The sequence below is a fragment of the Tigriopus californicus genome, chromosome 8 (assembly GCF_007210705.1).
Source record: "Tigriopus californicus strain San Diego chromosome 8, Tcal_SD_v2.1, whole genome shotgun sequence".
Classification (NCBI taxonomy): Eukaryota; Metazoa; Arthropoda; class Copepoda; order Harpacticoida; family Harpacticidae; genus Tigriopus; species Tigriopus californicus.
The window spans coordinates 12,194,974-12,221,331 of record NC_081447.1 but is presented as its reverse complement, the minus strand read 5'-3'; the positions used below and the strand labels follow the sequence as shown (position 1 = coordinate 12,221,331).

Genomic DNA, 26,358 nt, shown 5'->3' with positions numbered 1-26,358 from the left:
AGCTACAGAGAGTCGAAATATTCAAATTTCATGTCGTCATTGCAACACACCGTTNGGGGGGGGGCAAACTGGGTGATAGTTGTTTATTGCCAGATAAGTATCTTCCAATGAGGGTTTCCTGAACTATTAGGCTTCAAATGTCGTCTGGAGTGTGATTCTGAGCACTTCTTCAGCCGAAGAATACCGGGGGAATGGTGAATAAAGCTCAGAAAGAAGATTGAACTATGCAAGAACACCTCAAGGGTTTCTCACACCAGAGTAGAACTCTTTTTATAACCCAAAAAGGATAAATAGCCGTCGGTAAATACGTAGATCAGTGGAAGAAACTCATGCGAGACACACAGGGTTTTTAGACCCCGCGTTTTCGGTGCGAGTGTACTTGTTTGAGTTTCAATATTAGTTTTCTGTCTTCACCATTAATTGCAAGAGCGAGGAGGCACTTCCCGAAGAAGCATCTTGCCCGGTATTCCTGCTTTTGTTCCAAACTTTTCCAATCTCACGCCAGAGTCCCTGAGGTTTTTCCGAGGTTGTTTTTCCTCCAACTCTGCGGAAAGCTTTCGTCATTAAACCTGAGTTGGTTTGGGGGGGCCTCTTTTTTTTACTCGCCAACCCAAATGGTCCAAAGAAATGAAAACTTGGAAGTGAACGAAGATCCTTTTCCACTGTCCCACTGCCCTCGAACATCGAAGAGAAGTTTTCCTTTCGGATTGTGCAAGTGGTGCAAGTGGTGCCATTTACTGAACTATGGCGGAGGAGAGACTCTGATGATGAGGCTCGAATCGATGAACAGACCAACCAACCAACAAACCAACCCGTGATGGGAGTGAGTTTTCGAGTAATCATCATTCTCACGCGCCGCATTTAGCTCCGGAGCGAGTGAGTGAATGCTCTTTAGGAATCATTTCGAGCAGCGAGCTTCAAAATGGCTCCAATGATCAAGGAGGAAACCATCATGGCAAGTTAATTTTCACAATATTAGCGCCATGATTAATGGCGAGAGGTGCCAAGACAGGCGTGAAATTCACGCGACGAGAAGTAGATCCGAATTTGATGCCAGCTTCGACAAACACCAAACCAACCTGCGTGATGAATGATGCTCTTTTAGTAGATGGTGTGACGCTCTGTTATACAAATTTCTATACTGCTAGAGCGCACACTAATCACTCACTATATACGTAGAACTTAGTCATCGCGTGGCGTGACCAAAAAAATGGTTCCCTCTTCCACCTATCTATTCACCGTCCAGTCCTTCCGTATGTAGGTGGAAGTCGGAGCTTGTGGTGGATAGAGACAAAAATGCATCCATCCATCCATCGTCTCTTGACCACGATACAAATTGATAATACGAATCCAGAGGGAAGCCATTCATGGTGTTAACTCGATGGTGGTCGTAAATAGTTGGAATCCATCCATTCATGTTAATATCGCGTGAGAAGACTCGTTTTTACCCCCGTTTCTACCCAACTTATCAAAGATAAACGGGGAGTGTCAAACATGGCGCTCCGATTAGGATTACGATCAGCAGAATCATTGGGTGGAATGGGTCGCCAAATTGGGAGATTCCCCGTGCGTGTGCATGAACTGAAAAACACCAATGAGCCCATAACATGAAATTTTCCGTTGCAATCAGCCGATATACTGTATAATGAATCAAATTCATTCCCTTTAAACAATCAAAAACTGCAATGAATGACACTGGCAGCCACAAATATTGAACAGGATCTGGTTCCAAAGTGGATCATTCCCTGTGGGTCAAACCGCCTTTCTTAATCGAATTGAGCCGATGATCTGGTTTTGGCTTTGCGATTCATTTTGAGGGTCGGAAACATCATTAAATTCAATATTTTGGCAGGCACGCAAGAAATAGTGGCAGGCAGGTAGACAGGCAGGCAGGCAGGCAGGCAGGCAGGCAAGCAAGCCAGCAGACAGGCTGGTCCCAAGTTCACCACCAATCAAGACAATCTTATCACCTCTCGGATCTGACGCAATTCTCAAGACATGGGCTCGTAAATTTGACCCGAAGAAATAATTGACAGATTCATTCGGAAACCTCAATGAAAACACGAAAAAACACAGCAAAGGTTTCTTGGAAACTCGCAAGGCCAAGGCTCCTCCTTCATCCAAGGTCGCAGACAGATTACGTGCCTGCCATTAGACCGTCGGCGACGCGGTAGTGGTGGTGGTGGTGGTGGTCAATCTTTGGTTGGCTATTTCATTACTTCATTCTTTTTTTCCTTCATTTTGAAGCTCTCAAGATTTGTTTCGACTTGAATCATAATGGATACCAATCTCGGCTATGTATTCATTCCCATATCGAAAACATAATCTCCGAACAGGTCCATTCTGGAACTAGTACTCGCACCACTCTTAAGCTGCTCTTGATGGTAATACTTGCCAAAGCCAACGGGAAAAATCCCGCTGTCAGTACGGTTCTTGGTTGGTGAGCTAGAAAACACTTGCTTGGAATTGGTGCTCGTCGTATGAAATGAAGGCAATGTTTATGGCTCGCATTTTATTAGAGCCACCCTCCTTCGTAGACATCCAACTTTCAAGCACCATTTCCCGGAGTAATGTCAGTCCAAAATTTTGCTTATTTTCCCATTTGAGGGTGTCTTAATGGCTGTCCACCGAAGCTCTCGGTGCGTTCTCTGGTTCCGTGTAATGAACCTCGTCCAAGTCCTCAGGGCAGGGTGGTGAGAATGGACGACATTTAGTATTTTAATGGTGGCTAAACAGACCCACATACCCCCATTTACGGTAAAGCGCGTTACAAGCGAACTCGACCATAGGGTCTCGAGTCTACGTACAACATAGGTACTGAATGAAGCTGGCTTCAAATCGAGGTCTTACAATTCTAACCCCAAACATTCCAAGAGTAACCGCCAACAAGCTGCATACCATGGATGAAGTCCTGCCAAAACTTCCAAGCCCACGTCTTTGGTCAAGTGAAATAATTAAAGTGTTCTTCATTAATAGGTATACCTGGTGCGCTCGACCAGGTTTGTCCTGTTGCTCTGATTTGCTACGGTACTCTTTACATGGGTAATCCCACTTGGAGCCTAGTAACGGCTCCCAGGAAAGAAACCTTTCAGTTGGGGACTAATTAGCACCCCTCAGGATCTGTGGTTTGCTTTCGCCTTTCTACCTAGGACTCGTACGGAAAGCAAAGCGATCGACGTGTTCGTTTTCCCCGCTCAATCGTAACACTTATTAGGGCGCTCCCATATTTACGAAATTCCCTCGTTCACTAGCGAGAACGCGAATCAAGTCAAATCGACAATTACACGGTGGATTGTGATTCTTCATGGCACTTACGTTCACCACCACCGCCTCCAATGGGAAGTACAGACACACACTTTCAGTCGAAAAAAAAATCTACCACGTAATCTATGAACCTCTCGTATATACACGATTACACGAGCTTACAGTTCAAAACCCCTCGAGGCATAACTCTCCTCGTGAATGACATTGGACTAAGCCAACCAGAGAATGCTTAGTTGTAAATAAGCGTCGAGTCCGGATCTACCTACATAAGTAGAGTACCTATCTAGCTAGGTAGCCTTTTGCAATTATTTCGTCGAAGAGGCATTAGGGTCGTTTGCATATGTTTCGATCTGGGAATGCCACCGAATTGCCATCAGGATTCGGGGTTGCCTATGTGGATATCCTTTGAGTTCGTCGTTCTCGTTGACGGATTTGAAATTAACAATGAAATAATTGAATCGCCTGGGGCGAATCATAACCATTATGTATGCATGCATTACTACTTCTGCTATTGTATCATTCCTCCTCTTCTTCATGTTATTTGTACGTTCATTGTGTCCCGAGGACCTCCAACTTGGTCCTTCGGGGGAATCTCTCTATCTCCGTCTTTGACAGTCTTTGAATGTTCAGTCTTTTCACTTTGGTTTGATGCACTACTAAGATCTATTATTCACTGGCAGTCCGCGTTGTTGAAACAGAGGAATCTCAAAAGGATATGATCAAAGACCTTTCTGGCCCGAGGGAAACAGCCACGTCATTTATTATTGGAGCCCCGTGCAAAGACTAATAAGGCGTCAGTCACAGCCTGGGTGTCAATGAAAAAGCCCAATGGACAACTTAAACTTGTCACACATTCCATTGGTCTGTTGCAACTTGCCAGGCATGGAAATTTCTCAGAGGAGATCTTGCAGATACTATTTTGCTTGGAATCTAAGAGGAGCTCATCCTTTAATCCCATTAGGTTGATCAGTTCCAGTTAAGCCCGGTATCAATAACCTGATTTCTCTTCCGAGAAAATCTTGGGAGCTCCTGCTTCAAAAAACCACCCAAAGCACGTCAAACTCCCTACTAGAACTGCAACACCCAGCCAACATCGGCTCATTTGAGCGCACCAACGCGACTATCACTGAATATCGTGATCCAGGCACTCAAATAGTTTTGCTCGTCACTGTTCCTGACTCGCTGCCGTCCAAAGTCCAAACACGCTGATGGTCAATCACACTTGAGGCATGAGAATAGTTGCAGCTTGACATGGCATATCCATATCAAAAAGTGATCATTAGCCTTCTCCAATGCTGGCACCCAAATGGACATCATGGCTTTGGTTAGTGTTCGATCGGCTGGTTATTATCGTTGCAGATCGCTGCTCAAGCTTACTCATAGCAATCTTGATTTTCAATATACTCGTCGCTTCGCTTAATATTGGTGGACCAACAGGCAATCCAATGATGCACTTAGGGGCCTAATCTGAGGGAAGCCAACTCTGAGGCTTCAAAGCAATTGTGATTGCCTCAGTTCGCCGATTAGTTCATTTCTTGACTCTAAGGAGCTTGTAAATTCGGTAGACAATTCTCGACGAGCAAGGATATGATTACGACTTCAATTTGAAGCTATGACGTCGTGTCACACAAACGCCATAAAGATACAAACCTCCCAAGAAATGTGACTGCCTGACTGACTGATGGATTGGTCGGGTGGTTGGTCGGGAGGTTGGAGTGGCTGGTCTCGTTGCTGAATGACAGGCAAGGACGGGAAAAAAACGCGACCGCTTCTGACAAAACTCTCATGACGAAATCCCTCACATTTGATGACACAAGACCACACGACGACAAAGACAAGGAGGAGGGAGAAAAAGAAGCAGAAGAAGAAGAAGATGCAGCAACGACCACTGAGTGTCATTATAAAGGTAGTTTTTTTCGGAAAAACCGCGTGCACCAAATTGGTCAAACGTGACTTCCAGTTTTAGCCAATAACGCGTTTCTCTCTCCTGATGAGGTGGGGAGGGCTCTCTTTTAGACCCGGGATCAGTTCCAGAACTGACCGTAAGAGGGCAGAGTTACTAAGGGCTCAAAGGGTTTCCGTCTACATATTAAAGCTACTCGTTCGTCCGAGGTCTAGTCGCGGGTTCAAGTGGGCCAATAAATGGGTTGTAAAGATCAGAACCCATGGATGTTCAATGCTCATTCATAAGGTCTTACCGGAAAAGACGGTTGCCACAGTCCCCAGGATGGATGGTTGGTTGGATGGTTGGTTAGTCAGTTAGTTGGATGGATGGATGGATGGGTGGATGGATGGGTAGATGACTGACTGGCTGACTGACTGACTGTGGCACGTATGTTCGTGAACCGGAATCGTTTAAATGGCTCAGATATCCTCCAGTAGTGACATGGCAAGGGTTATTTACCGTGGAATTCTGCCCATTCGTCCCACAGGAGCTGGGGACCCGAGAACGAGCCGCGGTCTTGGAGCAAAAGAAGACGGAGAAGGCGAAGACGATGGTAATTTGATCCTTGGCGACAAAACTAATTCATGTGTGTACATCCCACTGAGCCTCACTCACGACACAAAAGTAAACAAGATCTGACAGGGCAAGTTGGAGGGCACGATGGATGGATGGATGTCGTATTTGATGTGCAAATAATTTGGAACCACTTTGCATAGTGTGCTCAATGTACACTCACAAGCAGGCGACACCAAAACAGCACTTACCAAGCACCCTTACTCACTCGGGAGCAGCCATCATCAGTTTCTCGTAAAAATCACAATTGACTAGACAACATCAGTCAGAGTGGGTTCACATTCGACTGAATCAAAACCCTCCCGCCTGACAATGAACGAGTGGAAAAACTGTCCATCTTTCGTTCGTCTTCAAGAACCGACTCTTCACAATTTTTGACTGATTTGAGCAACGCGAGTACGAACCACGTTCATCCAACCACCGTTGAATGAAGTTCTTCGAACGTATTCATTTGCCTGTGCTCGCCTCACAAACCCGAATCGACGGTGTGCCACTCTCAAGCACTGGAAGGACTACTCGAACGCTCTGGACAAGTACGATCTACTTGGATGTACAAAATGAGGCCATTTGAAGATCATGAATTGTTTATCTAAGAACAATGAACAAGTTTGGGCTTTGGACATTAGGATACTGTAAATCGAGACAATTATGCTGCCAAGATATAAGCACACATGCACCTGATATTTCTTTGATTATCGACTCTTGCGTTCTTATGGTCAGTTTCAAAATTTTCTGTTTGTCTTCTGAGCTCAAAACTTAGTGCATCATTTTGGCTTTTGCGCTTGGACTCGATTCCCTACACCCAAAAAGTCAACAATTTTAGGCTTTTATTGTTGATGTTACTTTTGACCAATGTTCAAGTTGAGCCTATTACAGAGAAAATTGGGCTCATTTGTCTTTTTTCATGATGGGTTGCTCAAGAGATGTGTGTGCTCTTTTCCTGACGTTTTGCCGAGTGGAAATTCTAAAAAGTTTGCATAACTTGAAAACTTTTATGACCCATGTTTTTCCAAACTAAGCCATGTCTGAACTCAGTGCCTTCAGCTCTTCGTGTACCTTTATGGTAAAGAATGTGTCATCAATTGGAACAAATCCTTTAAACTCATTTGAAAGGCACACAAAGTTAATTCAGTGATGTTAAGGCTATGCATATGAAATGCTCATCCTTACCATTGATATTTCTGTCAATAACTTTAACGAAAAGAGCAATCTTGATCTGAACTGAACCAATTTGATGTATTGCATGACTATGTAATGCAAAAAGAGGAAATAATGCTAGCCTTTCTTAAACAAACACTTCCCATACAAAAGCTTCAAAAGATTTTTAAGGGTCTCATAACTATAACATTAGGGTTAATATCCCCTTTAGTGGTTAAGAAACGGTGAAGAGCAAATAAATATTCAGATAGATATTCATGTTCTAATAAGTCTACCAACCCCACATGATACAAATTCCAAAGTGCCAGGCGCCCAATTGACGTTTTGATTTACCTCTCCCAAAAATAATAACACACGCACTTTAGAACCTCGGTTGCTGTACCTTCGCATGACCAATTTTTCTTGCTCAATTCAAAAATAAAGAAAGTCAAATCAACGCAAGGTTTGGTGCTAATAATCCTGCACATGCCTAATTTTCATGAATAACACGTAATTTGAAGCCATACTCCAACCTATTCATCTAGTCCAGTGTGTTGACCATGTCCCTGCCAGCACTTGGAATAAAAGTGTAGGTAAGTGTCCATTCTGAGGGCAATGTTTGTTGGATAAGCTGGATACGTAAGCTTGCGCTTCTTAAGTGCCGAGAATTAAGCGCATGTGAATGGCAGACACACACTGATCCACACAGTGTATACCCATACACTCACACATTCTCAAATGAAACGTACCATCTCAGCCACCGATTTGCCGACGTCTCCCATCAAGAACCGGAGACAAGAAGACAGAGCTGCGAAACAATATCAGACCATGATCACACAAGGATCTCGAATTGAAACTTGAGACCGGAGTGAACGGAAAGTAAAAATAACTCTTCTCTTTTTTGAGTGGAGGAAGGGTGGATTTGCATCTTTTGAAGCTCAAAGATGTTCAGTATGTACCTACTCGCACTTCCCATCACCGGCAGGTTTCGAGCCAGGGAAGAAGTTGTGCAGCATCAAAATGTGATAAATTTGTTAGGGCACAAAAAGGACTCGGAAGGCGGCAACTTTGAAGGAGGAAAAACTTTCGTGATTCATCATGACACCCAGTGATATGAATGTGACATACGAGGAAAATGTATTCAGCTTTTTGCTCACAACAACAGTGTAAAGCGACGAAGACCACCACCAACAACAAATTAAAGATTGTTCCGTCACCAGACAACATCTGAAAGGATTGGGTAGGAAGAGAATTGAAAAACAAATCCCCAAGGCGAAAATCTAAAGGGCTAGATCACTTTAGGGCCAAATTAAACTTCCTGTATAGTTTGTGCTCGAAGGGGATTATATCTGTTTGAACAGACTTTCAGTCATGTCTAGAAATGAGCATGCCCCGTCTTCCTCGTCCTTGACTTCGCCTCAATCAGATTCGGATACGTTATGCAGATTTCTCTAATTGGCATGTAACTTTGCTGCACATTCATTAATTCCACATGGAAATTCTTGAAAATTACCTTTGAAAGAAATTGATACCGAGCACCCACCAAAATAGTAGCAATGTGAGCAATATAAGTGTGTGTATGTCCCTTCTGACAGTTGTGCAAAACATCGGAATCACCCCGTTTATGATCACGAGACTTCGTCAAGAACGGGTTGCAAAAGAGGAGAGAGACTCATTGTCTCAAAATACCGTAACGTGAATAGGCAGGGGGAGGCTGATGGACGTCCTTGGATCGTTGGACGTACATTTTCATGAGAGATGCACCAACGAGAGTTTCTCGTCAAAAATGTGTCTTAAACTTGTGTGGAATGCATGAGATTTCAGGCATCTCGTGCAAAAGAGAGCTAGTCAAGTGGAATAATGAAAATAGTTCTTACACAGTCACTCGGTGCCTGACACTAATTGCCCTCGGATACGTATGTACCAGAAGTCAGGCCTTCGAGTCGTTTCAATGGAGAAAACATCTACAACACGCTTGCACGTCAATCTTGTCAGGTGGGAATGTGAATAAGCTTATTTTAAATGCTTGACCAGATTGGCTAAATCGAGTAACAAATGGACGCTAGGCATGAAATCTTAAAATCGACCACAGATCACCAACCACAGAATAGTGTCAACATTGAAAGACGACCACTTGACTTCTCAATGACATCCCAACTCCCAACTGTTCAGGTCTTAATGCTAATCCCAGGTCTAAATCCTACATGAAAGGGTTTTGCATTGGCCCCAACTCATTTTTTGACTTCATTTTCGAGTTGTCAGCCAAAGACAGCACGCCCCCCCCTCTCTTCTTCTCCCCCCGGTCTCACTTTTTCCATTTTCTTTTGCGATGGATTTGACTTTCCAAAGAGATTTCAAGACCCCGCAAATTGGACGTTGAAAATCTGAGGATTTGTCATCCTCTCAGCGATCACTAAAAAACTCAAAAAGAAGGCCCCCTCAAATCCCAAAGGGTCACTCTATTTCGCTCTTTGAAGTTATTGAGTCGGATAAGGTCTGAGAGTGCCCTTGGAGTCTAACATGTCAAAAGGGAGCTCATAAGAAATTCCCTCAGACTCAAGTCCAAGAAGTAAAAAATGCTCAATGGGCTCAAATTATGGCATATGGACAAATTCAAGTTAGGACTGGTCAAAAAAGGTCCAAGGCCATTGCTTGTGAGGAGTCATTTGGCCTCAACTCTTATTTTCTTCAATTACATGAATACTAATTCCTCAGCTCAACTCAAAAAGGGACTCATCAGAGACGTTTGTATGAAAAAGCATCAAACTCTATCATGGTTTGTTCTAGGGTATAGAATGAGGGTGATGTACAGTACATTCTGGTATTCTCGGATTGCAGATACGGCAACCCTGACTTTGTTTTGTTGATTGGGTTTTCTCATTATTTATTAACCAGCAAACAAACAAGGTACTTGTTATTTGGTCAATTCATCTTGATAACAACACAAGATGGAAACTCTGAATGAAAGAAACAAGCTTAGAGCATTTTCCTTTATTCACTCAGGGGCTAGAAGTAACGAGGTGGAATGGAACTTTATCCATTTAAAAGCGTCAGCTTCCCGTATCAAATGACGGGCAATCAATGTTTTCTCATTCAAGATAATTGGTTAATTAACCTCTCAGTCAAGCCTAATAGGCCGATAAGTACTTTCAAGAGCAGGGTCTCTTAATCTGATCACTACTAGTATCCTAATGCTTAGGACATGATTTTGGAGTTATTTTGAAGGCCAATCAAAGCAAAAAATAAAAGTAAAACTGAAAATCTGGCTTGCTCAGTGCTCACCGTGCCATGGATAATTTTTGAGGATTGCACCAGTTTAAATATCCAATCATAAGCTGGTTTCTATTCACGCAGAGGCATTAATAGGCTACAAACAGCTCTATATTTAGAATCAATAGAGGAACAGGGAAGTAAGACACTTCAAAAAGGAAGGAGAACGCACTTCTTGGGCAAATATAGAAAAAGTTACTTCTTTTTCCTTCCGCAACTTTCAACGAAGTGGTGGGGCTGCAAAGTTTCAAATCCGTTAGCAACCATTTGCCAATAATTTGGTTTGGTTCATGCTTCATTTCCGTGGAATAAGTTATTGGTCCGATCGTGAGGAGCCAATTGGACTGCTCGTGTGCATATTGTCGACGATATGAGAAATGAGGCTAAACCTTCTCGACTATCGTTTTCCTCTTTAAAATGCTATTAAAATCCACTCTCAATGGCACCCGACTAACCAAGCCTGTCGGTGTCATGTTGCTGTTAATTGTTATGAGCTTTCCAGTCAAGTAAACAAAGCTGTCACAACGAGCGAATCACTCTTCGACTTGCTTCCAACTTTGCCAAGAACGCGATGTTTTGGAACACGAAGAGCCTTAAGTTTAGACCACGGTTATCCGATTGTCTACTTCCAAGATCGGGTCGTCTCTTGTGGCCTTCTGGCCTTGTAGCCTTCTGGCCTTTTCGGCCTTCTCCTCTCCTTGAGACGGACACAGACGTGGAAGGTACCAGAATTCTCGCCCTCGCCCTTTGGGTTGGTTTATTTATAATTCATGATGGAAAGAGGCGATCCAAGCTTGAACTTTGTTTCCGCGCACCGACGAAACCTTACGTTCCAGGAACAACCAACATTGGGCCACCAACAACAAAAGGCTCAAGGTTTTTGGGAGCTTTTCCAATACTCGCTCAACACGTTTCCACTTCATGTAAGAGCAAATGGAATCGGCTAACGTAAATATTTCCCGGCGGGGGAAGTCGACTTTTGATTTTGAGCCACTCAATTGCAAATTCATATTCAGAGACACACCCAATTCTCTCGTCGATAATTCACGACAACTGAAACATTCAGTTGAAGCAATCCAGACGCAATTCTAATGAGGATCCATTTACGCTTTATCACACCTTCTTCCACTCTTTAAAAAAAATCAAGCTATTCTCGCAATTTCTAAAATGGAAAAAAGCCGTTCCAAATGTCGACGTTATAATTTATTCAGTAACTTCCTAGTTTCGCAGGTTGAAATTGAAACAAAGAGGAACGTTCTTTCTTCGTTCCACACAACAGGATAGCTCAGCCCCCTCCCCACTTCTGTCATTAGTCACTGCTCCCAACCCTGTACAATTGGACATTCAGGCTCAAATGGCCTCGACAAGAGGCCCTACCAGGCCAAGAAGGGTTGGTGACCCATACTAACACGTTTTGAAGGAGATTAATCAGCAGGAAAATGAGACAGAACATTTTAAACAGCCTGCTTATTTTCTTTGTCTCCAGAGCTCAGAGAAAGAACATGGAACCTCTTTCTTGTTCCATGATCAAACTAACGAACCTGATTGATGCCTTTTTTGGATTGCACAAGTCCATTGGCTGTTTCGAGTGCTCACCGTCAACTTAACACATTCCAATAGCACGATCTTGTGACGTTCAAGCTCGTTCCTTCCAATTCAGTGTTATTCTTGGGTTCGAACAAAAGAGCTCCGGATTCATATTCCATGGGATCTACTTCATAGTTAATAGTCTGGTCATGTCGACATTCCCTTGGTGCTCTTTCCCACTCTCCCGGGATTTTCTTCCATTTCTTTCAGTGACATATTTTCGAGTCTACAGAGCGACTAGCATTCATTCCATTGAAATTGCCTCGATCTCGAGGTTTGCTCTATGATTGGAAAATATTGACAAATCCTCCGGGGCACTATTTCTTTGACTCATCAAGGCCCTCTGAAAGTCGACAGACTAGTGACGGACAACTTGGTCGGATATTATTGAGAAGAAGTGATTAAGACGTTTAGCGAGCCAAGGCTGAAAGTAATCAGTGGCCTTTCTTCGGCAAATACCTTCGATGCGCTGAGGCATTATGAAACAGCTTTCAACCCGCCAGAGCTCGTGATCTACTTGGACTGTACGTACCGTATAAACATTAGGTCCTTCTTCTCACATCCAAGACTTGGGATATTTGTGTACCTTGGCCCAAGGTTCGTGTTGCCTTGCTTTAGGGACCATTTCCATATGCCAGGTCAGGCAGGCATAATGCCCAGGCATAATATTAATAATTGAACACGCATGTTCCGGCATTGCTCAAGACTAATTAAGATTCTGGGATGAGGAGTGCGTCGCAGTGGGTCGAGCCTTATATGAATGGGGAAAAAACTCGGTTTTACATCGATCTGGCCTCTGGCCTCCAGATGTTTACAGTGATCCATGGGACACGTCTCTGATCCCATCACCTGACCTTTAGACGTTCCAACTCCAATTAGGCATCCTCCACCTTTCTCTTTTTCCTCTTTCGTCTTTCTTCCTCTGGCTTCTACATACTCCTCCTCCTCCCTGTTTTCAATAGGATAAGACTTTCGATGAGACAACTCAATCTAAGGATGCCAATTGATCAAAGACAGTATTATTTAGAAAGTAACAAATTGCATGCTCGGCAAGACCAATGGGCTCAGGAAAACCTTCCAAACAGCATTTAGTTAAGCCCTCAATATCATGAATGTGAACCATCCTTGAGCCTAGTGGTCCAAGTTCTCTAACCAAGGAGGTCTTAGGGGCTTGGAGGGAGACAGAGAGAGAGAGAGTGAGAGAGAGAGCGAAAGCGGGAGAGAGAGAGAGAGAAAAGACAGCCCAAGGAAGAGGAGAGGGAGAATGAGGAAGAATTGGGAGAAGTTACTTTTCCGCTCTCACGATCGAGCAAATATAAGTTGGCAGGCAGCTTGTGCTCAGTCATCTGTCCATGTTCTCTGAACCGGAAAAAAAGTTGCTTGAGAATGAAACCATATGAGGGCACAGGTCAACCATCGCATGCCTTGGCAGACTCCTCGGCCTTTCAACGAAACTTGAAACTTTCTTCAAAAGGCCGCGCCTCAGATGAGGGATAAACTTCGACAGCCAGCGACAGACTTCACACAGGCTAAAAAGGTGAAATTGACCTTTTAGGTCTCGTATTTTGATTGCGCCAACCGCTGCGCACGCACGTAGAACTACCGGAGATTTTGTGGCCATGAACCCATCTGGGTCAATTCTTCTCACCCTCAGTCTTATCTTTTTCTCATGAAAAAGGGACACATTTGTCATGAGTACAAGCCTTTCTCTGACAAGCCTAGAAATCCAAATAGTTCCTTTTCTTCAGATATTCGGTCCTAAGAACAAAGTATTTAGAGGCCTGCGATTGGGCAAATGGGTTGTAGGAACTAAACATAAAAATCCAGGTTTGTTCATTCAAAACGTTGTAGGGTAGTGGTTCAGAGTCATGTGGAGCAAATGACTCGTTTCTCACCAAGGCAACCAATATAAAGTGTTACACGAGAATGAGCCTAGCGTCGATGAATGAATACTACCTTTACCCTAGGTTCGAATTTCAATTAGGGACCAATTTAGCTACGAACGGTTTCTAATTTCGGACCGAAAGGACCCTAAGAGAGCAATATTGATGACAAACCAGATGCAAAGTTGCCTCGACAAAATGAGGCTCTGATGCAGACTCAATCCAAAATTCTATTTTCGCCATTTGCTCTCCAATTCCGGAGTATTCTAAAGGTTGGACTGGTTCTCTCAAAGTACTTTGACAACCCACGTACCATAAAAGGAAGAGGCTAGCTTTTGAGTTTGAATTTCACGCACCGCATGGTCTACCCAGTACTGAGTTATTTTTAGAACATCAAGAAGATAGCGATGGCTGGGCTTACCTATGGTGTAAGTATCACCTCCAACGGCCACGGTTGTGCAGCTCTCTTGTGGAAACAGTTTCGATGTGCTGGTCATGGTCTTCCTCACCACTGAATGCTGAGCCACCAAGGGCGGCCTGGATCGACCCCTCAAGGGCGTGGAATGAGGCGTGGGTGGATCTTTGGCCGGAGGCTCGGGATGAACGGAAGACATGATGATGACGCAGGTGCGCCCCCGACAAAGGACACAGCCAATGATAGTCCAGCGTCCGAGCGTTTGAATGTCCCGCCAAATTTACTCAAAGACCGTCCAAGCCACGTTTTGGCCAAGTCTGTGCATGGTTGTACGAGACGCAGGGATCGGTTGTGCGGCACTAGCCGATGTTGTCCCTAATCCAGATGGGCCTTCAAAGCTTGGTTGGGTTGGGCTCTTGTTCCACTTTTCTTGAGAAGACCTTGTTTTTCTCTGTTTTGCGATCAAAAGCTGTTAAGGAGGAGCAGAACTAGGAAGAGGGGGAAACCACCACTCCTACTTGTTGCTAAAGTTTGAAAGTTCTGTGGAAAGGCAAGTGTTGTCGTTGCACTTGCAAGCTTGGATATTGAGAGAGAGAGAGACAGAGAAAGAGAGTAAAGAGTCTTCTTGGTCCATAAAAACAAAATGAAAAGCAAGCACGTCAGAGCGGAAAGACCCTTTCCCTTTTTTGCCTTGCCTCCTGGCACATCAAAACCTCCATTGTGGAAGTTCAATCAAGTTTGCTCATAGAAGGCCATAAATTGAAGGACCAAGAAGAGAGAGAGAGAGAGAGTTAGGTGTTTTCCACCCGATGAACAAACTTGCTCGCCACTTAGAGGAGTCAGCATCCTCCTAAAGACGAAACTCCATGTGGGTTTAAGAGCAGGAGGACGAAGAGGTACACCCAACCATTTTTGGGAGCAGACTCAGCATTCTTCGTTCTGATTTATGTCGGCAGAATATGAGGAATGGGAGCCCCCGCCAGCCACTAGAGGCCTTCGAAGCCATACATCAAACGTAATGATACAATACACGGGGAACACGACTGTTTCGGCTCTAAACTGATTGAAAGTCTTTAGAGACTCTGCAAAAAAAGGACCGTCACATGGTCTGGCAAGTAAGTTGGGGACCAAGTCCCAAATGGCCTTCCTTGTTAAAAATGGAAGTAAAACATTACTCTGGAATTCTATCGTTTTTTTCCCTCAAATCAAAGCCAGGAAGTCCACGAAGAAGAGACCAAAATAATGGTAGCAAGAATGCACACCAGTTAAAACCTATTGGAAGCGGGCTGGTTTTCCGAGCGCTCTTTCAATGCAAAGATTTTATCTCATGGATGGCATGTGGCCATGAAAAGCCCTTCTTGGGCTTGAGATTGGGAAGCAGGCCTGACACACCCGAGGGACGTCCCCCGTGTATTTCAACTTTGTATTCAAGAAAAGGGAAGAAGGGACCCGAAAAGGCCCAAGATGACATTGAACACTGACAATCTCATCTGGCTGCCTGCAAACTACGATCAAGTGTTCCTTCCTGTGCCCTAACAAGAATAGACAGAGATTTATGTTCAGATCTGCTGGATCACGTCTTCGTGGCCATCAATGTGGCTCATCAGGAAACTTTCTACAAGATAATCTGAATTCGTTGGGGGATAGCCGCCCTCTTTGTTGGTCGGATAACCAGAATCCCGGAAGAATTACCCTCTGACAAGCAGCTTTTTCACCCATAATCGTGCCATTTATTCGGTCAATCAGGCTTTTGATCTTGGAAGCAATGAATTTTGCGTATGATTCCGCTAATTTGCCATTCATTACGACCTAGTAAAAGCTGTCACTTGAGGTAAGAGTTGCAACACTCGCTCGTGTGAGTTTGTGGGAGGATGCATCCCGTTGCTGTCATGATTTGGCCTTGGCTGGCTCGTACCTACAGAGATTGGGAAGTGGGCTTTCACTCCCAATAAGAGCCTTTATTTGTTCCACACCAATGAATGCTCACATTATGTGGTCTGTCTGAGATGATTAATGATGAATCAAAGGAGCTCTCGATCTGTCAGGTAATGACCCCAAAAGTACTCTTTTGTTTGTATCAAAACCAAATACTATTACCCACACATCATGAACCAAGTCTCTCTTCTTTCTCTCTTTCTCTGTGGAACTCACTTCCTCAGAGTTCTGATACCTTGATGGAATCGCGGAGCAACAATGCAACACAAATCGTGCTGAAGGTTGTTCTACGAGGTGTGGGAACCAATGCCTTGGAACCAGGGGAGATTGTATTTTCTTCCCAAAACTCTCCAATGGCAACGGCCAGTTTTGTTTTCGCCTCGCAAGTGGCCGCTCATAAATATTGGTTAACCAGGCCCGGACATCAAGGCTCATTGCCCAACAATGCTGCTACATTCCTTGGGAGGTGATATCCGTTTTGGAAAGCCGTCATCCACTTTGCGTCCCAATTATTCGAGACTCGACCAACAATGGACCATCACTTGGAAACACAATCACTGGGAATGATGATGGCGACTTTGGCTGGCCAAGGTTTCTTGACCCGGAAGAAAGGTAGGTCGTCTCAGTCACTTAGTTTACGACGACCACCACCACCACCACCATCACCACTACCACTAATATTTTTGCATGTGGTTGGCCAGAGTTGGAGGTTGATTTACAGCTGTGAGCTCGACACAACAAGCATAACAGAACTGAAACATTGAAGACGAAAACTTTTTGAGCGGGGAAAGTCGAGCGTTGGAGAAGCTCCCTCGTTCTTTGGACTCACTCCTGGGTGGCAAGATTGAAGACAACGAACGGGAAGGAAGAGGAGAAGAAGCAAGAGGGCAGAAGACGAGATCCCAAAACAAGTCTCAGCACTCCCACTCCCGTGTTCTCCTGCGTTCTGGCACTTCCTTTGGCTTCGTTCTCTTCTCAGGCATTAAGCATTAAGAGGCAAGTGGCTGGCTTTGCCTGAAGTCGAAGAAGAAGACGTCCACGACGACGACAGCGACGACGATGGCAACAACAACCTCACGGTGGAACCAGCCATTGGGTCGTTGGACCCCTCGTCAACTTTTATGGAAGCACTGGTGGTGGTGGTGCTCAACGTGGTTGTGGCCTCCATCCACCTACGTGGATATTCTGTGTTCTCTCTTGTTCCTTGTCTCTCTCTCTTTCTCTTCAAGCTCAGGTTCCCTCTCTTCATGGGTGTTGATCCGAAGCGAGCCGTCTTTGTTGTTCCTTGATTCAAGGCTTGAACGCGGACTGTCGAGCGAAGGCTCGAAGGCTCGAAGACTCGAAGGCTCGAACGAATGGGGAACCTCATTGAGTCGAATTTTGAGGAGGAACAAGCGCACGCATTCGCCCCACTTACAACGGGTGCGAACGTGTAGTAGTTCTTACTCGATATACTCTACAACTTCTCCATTAGAACGTACAACTGAGCGCTATACCGTTGCTCATGCCGGGGACCCAACGGAACGAGAGCGGTTAAGAATTTCCGATATCACCTTTAGGGCACCTTTTCCACCAGGCCCACCTCTGCTTTTCGGACGGTGGTGGCAGGGCCCGGGTGGGACGTGAGTACTCGGCAAGTGAAGAGGAGGACAAGAAATTGAAGACCCTTCTTTCCCTTGAGCTCGACCAGGTATGATGGCTCTTTCATCGACTACAATGGCTTTGACAGTAGACATACGCACAATAATAGGTGCACACGAACGAATGATCACCCGATGACTGGTGGGGCGCATGGCTTGAGATTGGGGGGTTCGTCGTATCTTGATGTCTATCACCTGCTTCCCTCGGACCAGCGAATGAGCAACACGGAGATTGAGAAAGATGATTATATTTGCAGTGACAAGGCACTGCAGTGGACAGAACCTCACCCCAAGGGAGGAAACCAAAGGCCAAGAGCCAGTAATCAGGTCTTGCGGTGGTTGGCTATTCACTGGGCGGGAGAAGGGGGATTTGTCATACTTTCCGTGAAAGCTGACACACTTGAATATTAAGTTGGAGATCAAAGAGGTATTCAATTGGACGGATTCAACTTCGGAAGCACTCAAGCCCAAGAACGTACCTCGATCTCGTCAGTTCACTTTGCCGTAATAAGATGACTCAGTGTATGAAGGGATGAATAAGCTCCTCGCCAATCCCAAAGCGAACCAAGACGGCAAAGTAAGCAAGTCAATCTCGTTCAAGGGAAATTAAAGGTGGAAACGGCTCTGGCATCTGATTTTTGTATGAAAAAACGAGCGTACTTGTAATTAAGACATTTTCTATCTATATCGTCTATGACTTGATCGCCTCTCGATGTTCTACCAATAACTCGATGGGTGTAAAGCTCTCTACACGTTGAGGTGCGCTACACATTGATCTTTCAACAGCCTGCAGGGTTAAGTTTTCCATTGACTTTCTACGCTAAAGTAGTTCCCATCAGACACTGACAAGCTCGTTGAATTTGAAGACTGGGGATTTTTGATGCAACTAGTCGACTTTTTCCAATGTCGATCCGATCACTCAAGGCCTATCATTTTGAGAAGAGACCTTGAGGCCTATTTCCATATATGAACTCTGTTCTCATAACTCGCATAAGAGCACACTCACTCGTACACGTCACAATGAAAATCGGGAAAGTCCATTAATCTTGAGCATGATCGCTCTAAAATTGTGGCGTGAATCAAAAAGGATCATAAAAGCACTCGGAATTAGTTTGGATTTCAGATTGGATTTCAACTGAACTAGCGCCATCCAAAGCTTCCGTTATCTGAGTGGGATTGATTCAATGGAATCCGAAAACAAATACACTTGTAAGCTCTCGTTTACTTTGTTCATACTGCCATGGATATCATTTAATCTTATAATGGATCTACTAAACGACGTCCTAGTTACTCGCGAAATCTAAAACTGATTGGAGAGTTGCACAATTATCAAAAGCCTTTGGACAAACACGTCGAATCTTCTACTTCAATCCTGCAAATGTCAAAGATCATCTACATGTACACTAAATGCATTAGGATTAGATGGAAACAGGACAAGACACATTTCAAAAGTATTTTGCATCCAACTATGAGCTAGTAATCTACATGACACCCTCTTTCGCGCATTTCTGATGCACTAGAAATTCAGTTATAAAACGTTTTCGTGGCAAACATTCAAATCAAATTTACAAAAACACTGTACTTACACTCAGCATTTGATTGACATTTGTATATCCATTAGCTTTTTTGACCGAATTAGAATGTAATGAAGCCATTTGCTTGGCTTTCTCGAATACTCCCATTTCACTTCCACATTTTGCGAATGTCAACGTTTCGAACAGCACCAATTTAGCACACAAGATAGAAAGTGTTTGGATTAAAAGCTATCACTTCCGTTGAAAGTTAACTACTCGTCAAACAATTTCAATTTCGTATGAATTTGTGTGGTATGGGGCAAAAAAGTGAGGTGAACAAGAATTAGACTAGAATAGATTTGTTTTTTTGCAAGGACATTCTTCTTGGTTCAAAACAAAACGAAACAAAAACAGAAGGGGGGAGGAGGTGCAAGGAAAAAATGGCCATATTAGAGTTAAAGAAAACGAAACTTGAGATAATTTTAGAACACAAATGGGCACTGTTGAGATATCAAAAAGTACGTATATTCAAGATGGAGTCGGGCACCAAGAGTCGTGCACCAACGTTATAATTCACGGCCATTGAACAAAATAGGTAAATTTGAAGACTCAGAACCACAAGTGCTAATTTCTTATGGTTTTTCGAGGTTCAATTCCCGGGCACTTCCTTCTTGAGTTGCAAAAACCGTAGGAAATTACCTGGCCGTCCAAATATAGCCTCTTTTTATTCTCTATTGAATAAACACATTCCACCGTGTGTACTCATAAGAATTGTCACTTCAGCAAAAAATTGTTCGTGTTTCTTTCACAATATTTATGGACATGGATGACTGGATTTTGATATTTCACGCGAACAACAACTTGATTTGGAAAGCTCTTTCAACTTCGGCTTAAGTGATAGTTTGACCCTGTCATGTTCTATTAATAGCAGACAAAAGTGTATGGCTTTTAAGATAAAGTGCACTAAAGAGATTGTTTCGATCTTAGTTCAATTGTAACTAAATTTCCGTGGCTGAAGCTACTAGCTCTGCTATGATGTCATCAACAATTCCTTCGCTGATAATCACCCAGAATTGTGGAGTCGACTGGTTTGTTCCTAATATAGAAATAAACGCAAACAATAGCATCTTAATCACCCCCAAAAAAGTTGGTTGACAAATAGAAAAATATTGGGCACCTAGCCGCAAAGTTATGAGTGACTGAGTAAAACAGTCAGAGCAATGCACGTAACAAGGGAGAGAGAAAAGTTGTCCACTGCAGCTTGAAGCGGGTCCAAGGCACCTCATCATCATCGTAACTTTTTTTGTAGTTCTTTATCTCTTACCTTCCCAGGACTTTGGAAAGCACCAACCGCAAAGGAACTCGCACAAATACTCAATATTGACAAGCCACGGACCCAACGGATAACCATCCGCAGAACGGGAGCACTGATGAGTGTAAGTAGGATAGTGGCAAGGTTTACAACTGTGTGTCTCCTCTCTTGTCTCTCTATCTCGTTCTCTCGTTCTCTCGTTCTCTCTCAAAGTCTTTCGTCAACGAGAGGAGTCTACGTACACGCAGATGGACTTTTTTAATCTGGCCAGAACCGCTCCAAGGCCCTTTCCATGACTCCAAATGCCATCATCTTTGCCAGAGAAAACACAACAAAAGTGATGAGGCGGACGCGAAGACGAAGGCGACGAAGACCACTAGAAAGAAGCACAACCACACACACACACACACACACACTCACTCACGCTGACACCAAGCACCCAGAAGCTCTGTTATCATTGGCCAATCAAGACGGCCTGAGATCAGCCAGGACCATCTGGCCTTCTTTATCTCTCCTTTTTCTCTCGGGCCTTCTTCGTCGTCTCTTTTCCGATTATGAGAAACAAGAAGAGGCTACTTGCTGGGTTGGTTCGTTCCTTGGATGACGTACGTACGTACGTACGCACCCTGTATACTACAGAGAGTCCGGCTCAGGGAAGGAGGACCCCGTGTACATGTACAGTAGATAGTACACGAATAGTTCAGTTCAAGACTAATAGATGCTCGTCGTGCTTGGATGGGCCTTTTGGTTCTTCCGTTCGGAAAAGACTTGGAACGATGCTCAAAGAACGAACCCAGGAACGGAGACAATTGCTGAGCTTTTGTTTAAGACGTGGCTGGTAAGGATTGGGGGCAGACAGAGAGAGAGAGAGAGAGGTTGAGGTGCAACTTAAATTTAGTTAGCACCATAAAGATGGTAACCGAGATTCTGGTCGGGATAATGGCTCATGTTGATGGTGGTGAAATAGATACCGGATGGTGAACAACAATGAGCGCTTGTGGATTTTACGATGCTTGTCTGATTATTGTACCAATGGAATATGCGGTGCATTCACAAGTGTATGAAGAAACTAAGGAGGGAAGGATTAGCATTTATCTAAGAAGAAAATCTTATTTATTTTCTAAATTGTAACTTGTGGGAGATTTGATTGGGTCGAAGTTTGACCGTTTCATTTTTGGATGCTACGTTTGACCAATCGGATTAAAATATCCAATATATGACATTGATTTGCTATGAGATGCTGGGATTTCTGTCCCCAAATACACAATATAGCTTATATATCATTATTTCATTTGCACAAATCATCGCCGAGCCGGATTATCATGGTGCTCCGGCCCTCAAAAATCCGGATTGTTTTGCAGAATCTAGAACATGCTCCTTCAACAAACTTTTTTTTATTGATTTGATCCAATTAATAACGTTTCGATGTGATTTTTTTGACATTTTCTGTAGCATATATAACTGGACCGGGTTAGTCGCAAATGCCCATAGTGGGTGTATTAGTATATAGTATGTCCCCTTATGTCCCTGCACTTCATGTGAGGGTTGAGGATTCTCGCCTGGGATGAGGGACGGTCGAGGGACAGATGATCCTCCCCTGGTCCTAACTTGCTTGTTAGACTCACGCCAAGTGTTTCAAAGAGGTGGTCTGCAATTTGCACCAAGCCTGAAGGACCCTGGATCTAACGTTCCTAACAAATGTTTGCCGGAGGATTTGAATATGCCAAAGAAGCGGCACAAAAAAATAAAATCTCAATCGACCGTGAATCACAAAAGTTATGCTAAGTATAAGATAGAAAACTCAAATCGGGCCAATATATTTTTGGTGCACCCGGTAATCATTATATTCCTCATTTTGAACAACTATTGATTAAAAGAAGCTTCCAATCTTCCCAGTCAAATACTCATTTCTTGATAACCATTCTTCGAACAAACATTTGCATCAATCGTATGAAAGTATGTACCAACTTTTATCAAAACTCAGATCCAACTTCAAATAAATAATTCTCATTTGTGTGACAAATGGTTTCAAAGTTTATATCATATACGTAAAAATACCTATATGAGATACTCATATTTGCACGCTTTGGCGTTTTACGTTAGAAATTACTAATTACGAGTTGGAGTTTTATGTTGCTTGAAATGTAGCAACTATTTGAGTGTCAAAGCAGCAAAAGTTAACTACATTCTTTTATTATAAATCAAACCTACGTTTCTGAAAAGATATGGGACCCGGTATATATTTTGAATTTCATTGTCTTATTTTACGCTCGAGCCACCACATCCTTTTTCCAGTTCTTGAAAATATCAATGCCATTTCTTGTTGCCATCCAGAGACGAGTCTTTTAAAGCTTGTATCTCGGACGGAGATAGGGGCCTTCTACGTTAACCGGTATTAATATACACTCGTCTAAGGGGTGAGCAGACGCTCATTATGGGTAAAGTCCAAGCCCTAACTCAGAGGTATGAGCGTTTTAAAAACCCGCCTCTGGATGGCAACAAGAAAAAGTGGAAAAGACGATAAGTCAAAATCAATTGAAGGGGCGAAAAACAAGTAACTGTGATTTGAGGTGCATTTTTCAAGTTCTATTTTTTCGTGTGACTCAGCCATCTTATATTGGAATTTGAAAGATTTTGATTGATTAATTAGTTTCAACGATATATCATTCTCACATTAATGAAGTTCCAGTCAAATCGATGTCATTAGAATGCTGGAATTTAACGCTCAAGCGATCACTCTTTTTCAACGAATGCCTAGACTACCAACGATTGAATCAGAGGAAAACAAGCATGCAAAATCCTTTAATTGTGTTAAAAGTACAGTAGAATATGGTTGCAAAAACTTCGGTTAGGGACAACCCTATCACAATTGTAGCAACAGCATTTCGATTGCCCCAGTTAAAGAATCTAATACACGTATCCTTTCTTTGGTTGAATTAAGTGCAATGTATGTTTTTCCTTCATTAAAACAGTCAATATCGATTAACGTTTTACACTCTTGACATATTTCAATTTATCTTAGTCGCCTTTGTTTCTTCCATTTTTGAGGTCAGTTATGAAAAGCCAATATTGGAAGCCACCTTGTGTTTGACTTCATCGCTCTTGGTCAAGATAGTACTATCTCCACGACCTTTAACATCAACGTTTTCTTCCAGGCTTGCACTACCTTTGAGGCAATGTTCCATCTTAAAATATATATTGCGACAAAAAACAGACTTTCAAAACAAGCCCTTGACCGCTGGTTGGGTCAAAGAAACGTTTTGAGACTCCAGACACTTTCGCCATTAATACCCTTGAACGCCTTGAACCATATGATGTCTTGATGCACCATCTGAACCACCCATTAAGGTTGACCATATCAGTTCCATGGAATTCAAGAACTACCTTTTATCGAATAATAGAGCATTGGAAATGTATCTTCCATAAACGAAAATATCATTTCCCTACCTTCATTAGATGACCTTCCAAGGTTGCGCAATCTCATTTTTCCCGTCCCTTTCTTACCACGTTCTACAGAGCCTTCAGTTACCTTAGAAAGTTTTGTTTGTTCCCTTGATATCAAGGCCGTGATCATCAGGAAACATGTTCAGGGGTAAGTAGTGCTCTCGCAACATCATATTTGTAGAAGTTGTTGTACCTGGTGAAGGTCTCGTTGTCAATTCGACGAAAGTTTACCTCTCAACTTGATGTGTTGTCGCATTGGAGCAGAGGCCTTAGATATGCGGGCCCACTTTGACTCATTGCATTGGATGCCTTTGTTCATGAACCACGGGAATATGGACAAGGAGGCAAACGTCGAAGCTTAAAATTTCGGAATTGAAGGAACTTTTTTTTGAATGGCCGCATTAAAGGCTCATTTCATTTTTCAGCTCGATAGAATGACTGGGTCAAAAGTTATACTACCTCAAAGCTCACTGAATAAATCTACACAGAATGAATGAGTTAGCTCTCAACAGGTAATCAATGGTTAGAACACGGCTAACCTATTTATTCTGCGCTCTGTAGGGCATAACTTTTGATTCAATCGTTGGAACGAAATTCAAATAGGCAAGACAGACGACCTTTGGCCAATTAACCTGTGGGCTCAAATTTGAATTGCTAGCCTCTTCGTCCATGTCCAAATTCCAGTGGTTCATGCTTTGTTTCATCTTTGTTTCGCGGAGATGGAAAGCAACTCTTTTGGCAGATGCTAAAAGCTTGTGGAGTTTTGATCAGATTTCACATTAGCTGTGGCAAATGTTCCCAGGGTGATTAGGCTAATTATAAGGCTAATGAATCCTGCCGATTGGTATAGTTGGATTTCAAGATGTAAATGGGAGTCGGGCAAGTTTGGTTTCTTTTATGATTTGAACTCGTTGTGTGTTGTAAAGTAACGGCATTTGGACTGGTTTACCACAAACGTTGTTGCCACTAACACAAACAGGTTCTATGTACTCCATGTACGTTTTATTGATACAAAATCTAATACATATTTGATGAGCCTTCCGTGGTTAGAGTTTCTGGTGTGAGTCTCACGAAAAGACTAGCATACGTTTGTAGGGTCCCTACACCTTACTGCGCTTGTAACTTGACATGTCAGAACAATTTGTCGATATTGATCGAGCAAGTTATCCTCAAATGGGATCGATCATATCATGAACCACAATGTGACGTCTTTGATTCTCTTAGATATCCGACTTACGACAAAACGACATCTTCTCGTGGAAAGACCAGGCCGGAGTACAATTGGAGACACTTGAAATGATCATGCACTTTTTCGAGAACGAGTTCAATACGGCTTGTGAAGTGAAAGAAAAGCAATGAAAAGAATGAAATTCCCAATGATCTGGTGGACTAGTGTTACAAAGTACGAAAATCATTTTTGTGTGTAGCTCCGACATCATACACTATCCTGTTTCAATATGAGAATACTGTTTCCTCAAACAAGGTGGTAAATTGAGTAAATTGGTAAATTTGATGTATGCAAGGTGAATGTTGAGAAAGAACCTTCTTTGCACTTTTGCTCCATCCAAAGAGGCCAGCAGTTGGTTTTCCTATTCACATCACAAGGAAGATTGTTCGTGATCCATATTTAATACGATAGTAAAGTACGCGACGACAGCCGAGTTCTTTCTTTGCAGGTTGATTATACTGGTACTGATATCAAATCAATAAAAACAATCACGTTCGCACCGATGGGTCATCCTAAAGTAATTCGATACATTTATAAATAAGTTCATAGAGCGGTGCCTGATCATATTTTAATGTTTGATCTGTCAACCAAATTGAATTGATTATGAGGAATCAGCTCTTAAATGTCAGGCTCATATCAGTACTCTGCCATTGTGATGATGGACCGACGGACCTTCCAAGTGCAAATGCGATCAAACAAACCTCACGGGAGTTGCAAAACAGGCAAAAATTGAAATATTGCAAACCCATTAAGTGCCTATAATGTGACCCTGATATTTTTCACGTCAAAAAGTGTTACCGCTTTGCTTACACTATTTGCGTTGGAAATGCTGCAACGTTTTCCCCACAAAAGCTCAAAAGGATCAAAGGGATCACCTTTTTTGGTTATTAGTCCAAATGTTGCCAGAAATGGGCCACGAATCATTAAGCAAGATGTTTTAATACACATTATTTCGACGCATTTTGAAAAAGCCCTCATGAGGATTCCATTCAGGTTCGCTGAATTACCCCATAGATCATAATGATCCATCCATCTGGCGTGTCTCGATGAGGTCATTCAAAGCTCCATAGAGCTCTATTGAGTGGAAATGAATGAGGACGATTTCCTTCCCGAAATAATGGGTCTTTACCATTCAGTCTCTTGAAAGTGGTGACCTCTCCTTTCAACCAGGCCTATGTACTATAGAATGTGTTCCCTTTTACGTACAGAAC

General features: G+C 43.1%; 1 protein-coding gene and 1 long non-coding RNA gene across 7 annotated transcripts in view; one reads left to right on the top strand and one right to left on the bottom strand.

Annotated features, from left to right (window-relative positions):
* The window catches only part of LOC131885275 (dual specificity calcium/calmodulin-dependent 3',5'-cyclic nucleotide phosphodiesterase 1B-like), a 34,922-nt gene extending 18,539 nt beyond the window's left edge, over positions 1 to 16,383 (bottom strand). Inside the window, exons 1-2 of one of the 6 annotated variants that reach the window (XM_059233287.1) lie at positions 16,245 to 16,383; positions 14,081 to 14,650 (exon numbers count right to left, since the gene is read on the bottom strand). In XM_059233287.1, the coding sequence (XP_059089270.1) occupies positions 14,081 to 14,273 (193 nt within the window). In that variant the 5' untranslated portion in view covers positions 14,274 to 14,650; positions 16,245 to 16,383. Of the gene's footprint in view, positions 1 to 5,462; positions 6,139 to 14,080; positions 15,005 to 16,244 lie in introns of those variants that run through there. The other 5 variants (XM_059233290.1, XM_059233288.1, XM_059233289.1 and 2 more) reach the window with 5 other exon arrangements.
* A 102-nt stretch (positions 16,384 to 16,485) lies between these two features.
* Positions 16,486 to 21,747, top strand: LOC131885280 (uncharacterized). The gene is made up of 3 exons (XR_009373817.1): positions 16,486 to 16,621; positions 20,496 to 20,599; positions 20,689 to 21,747. It is a non-coding gene; the product is annotated as an uncharacterized LOC131885280 (long non-coding RNA).
* Positions 21,748 to 26,358: the final 4,611 nt, after the last annotated feature.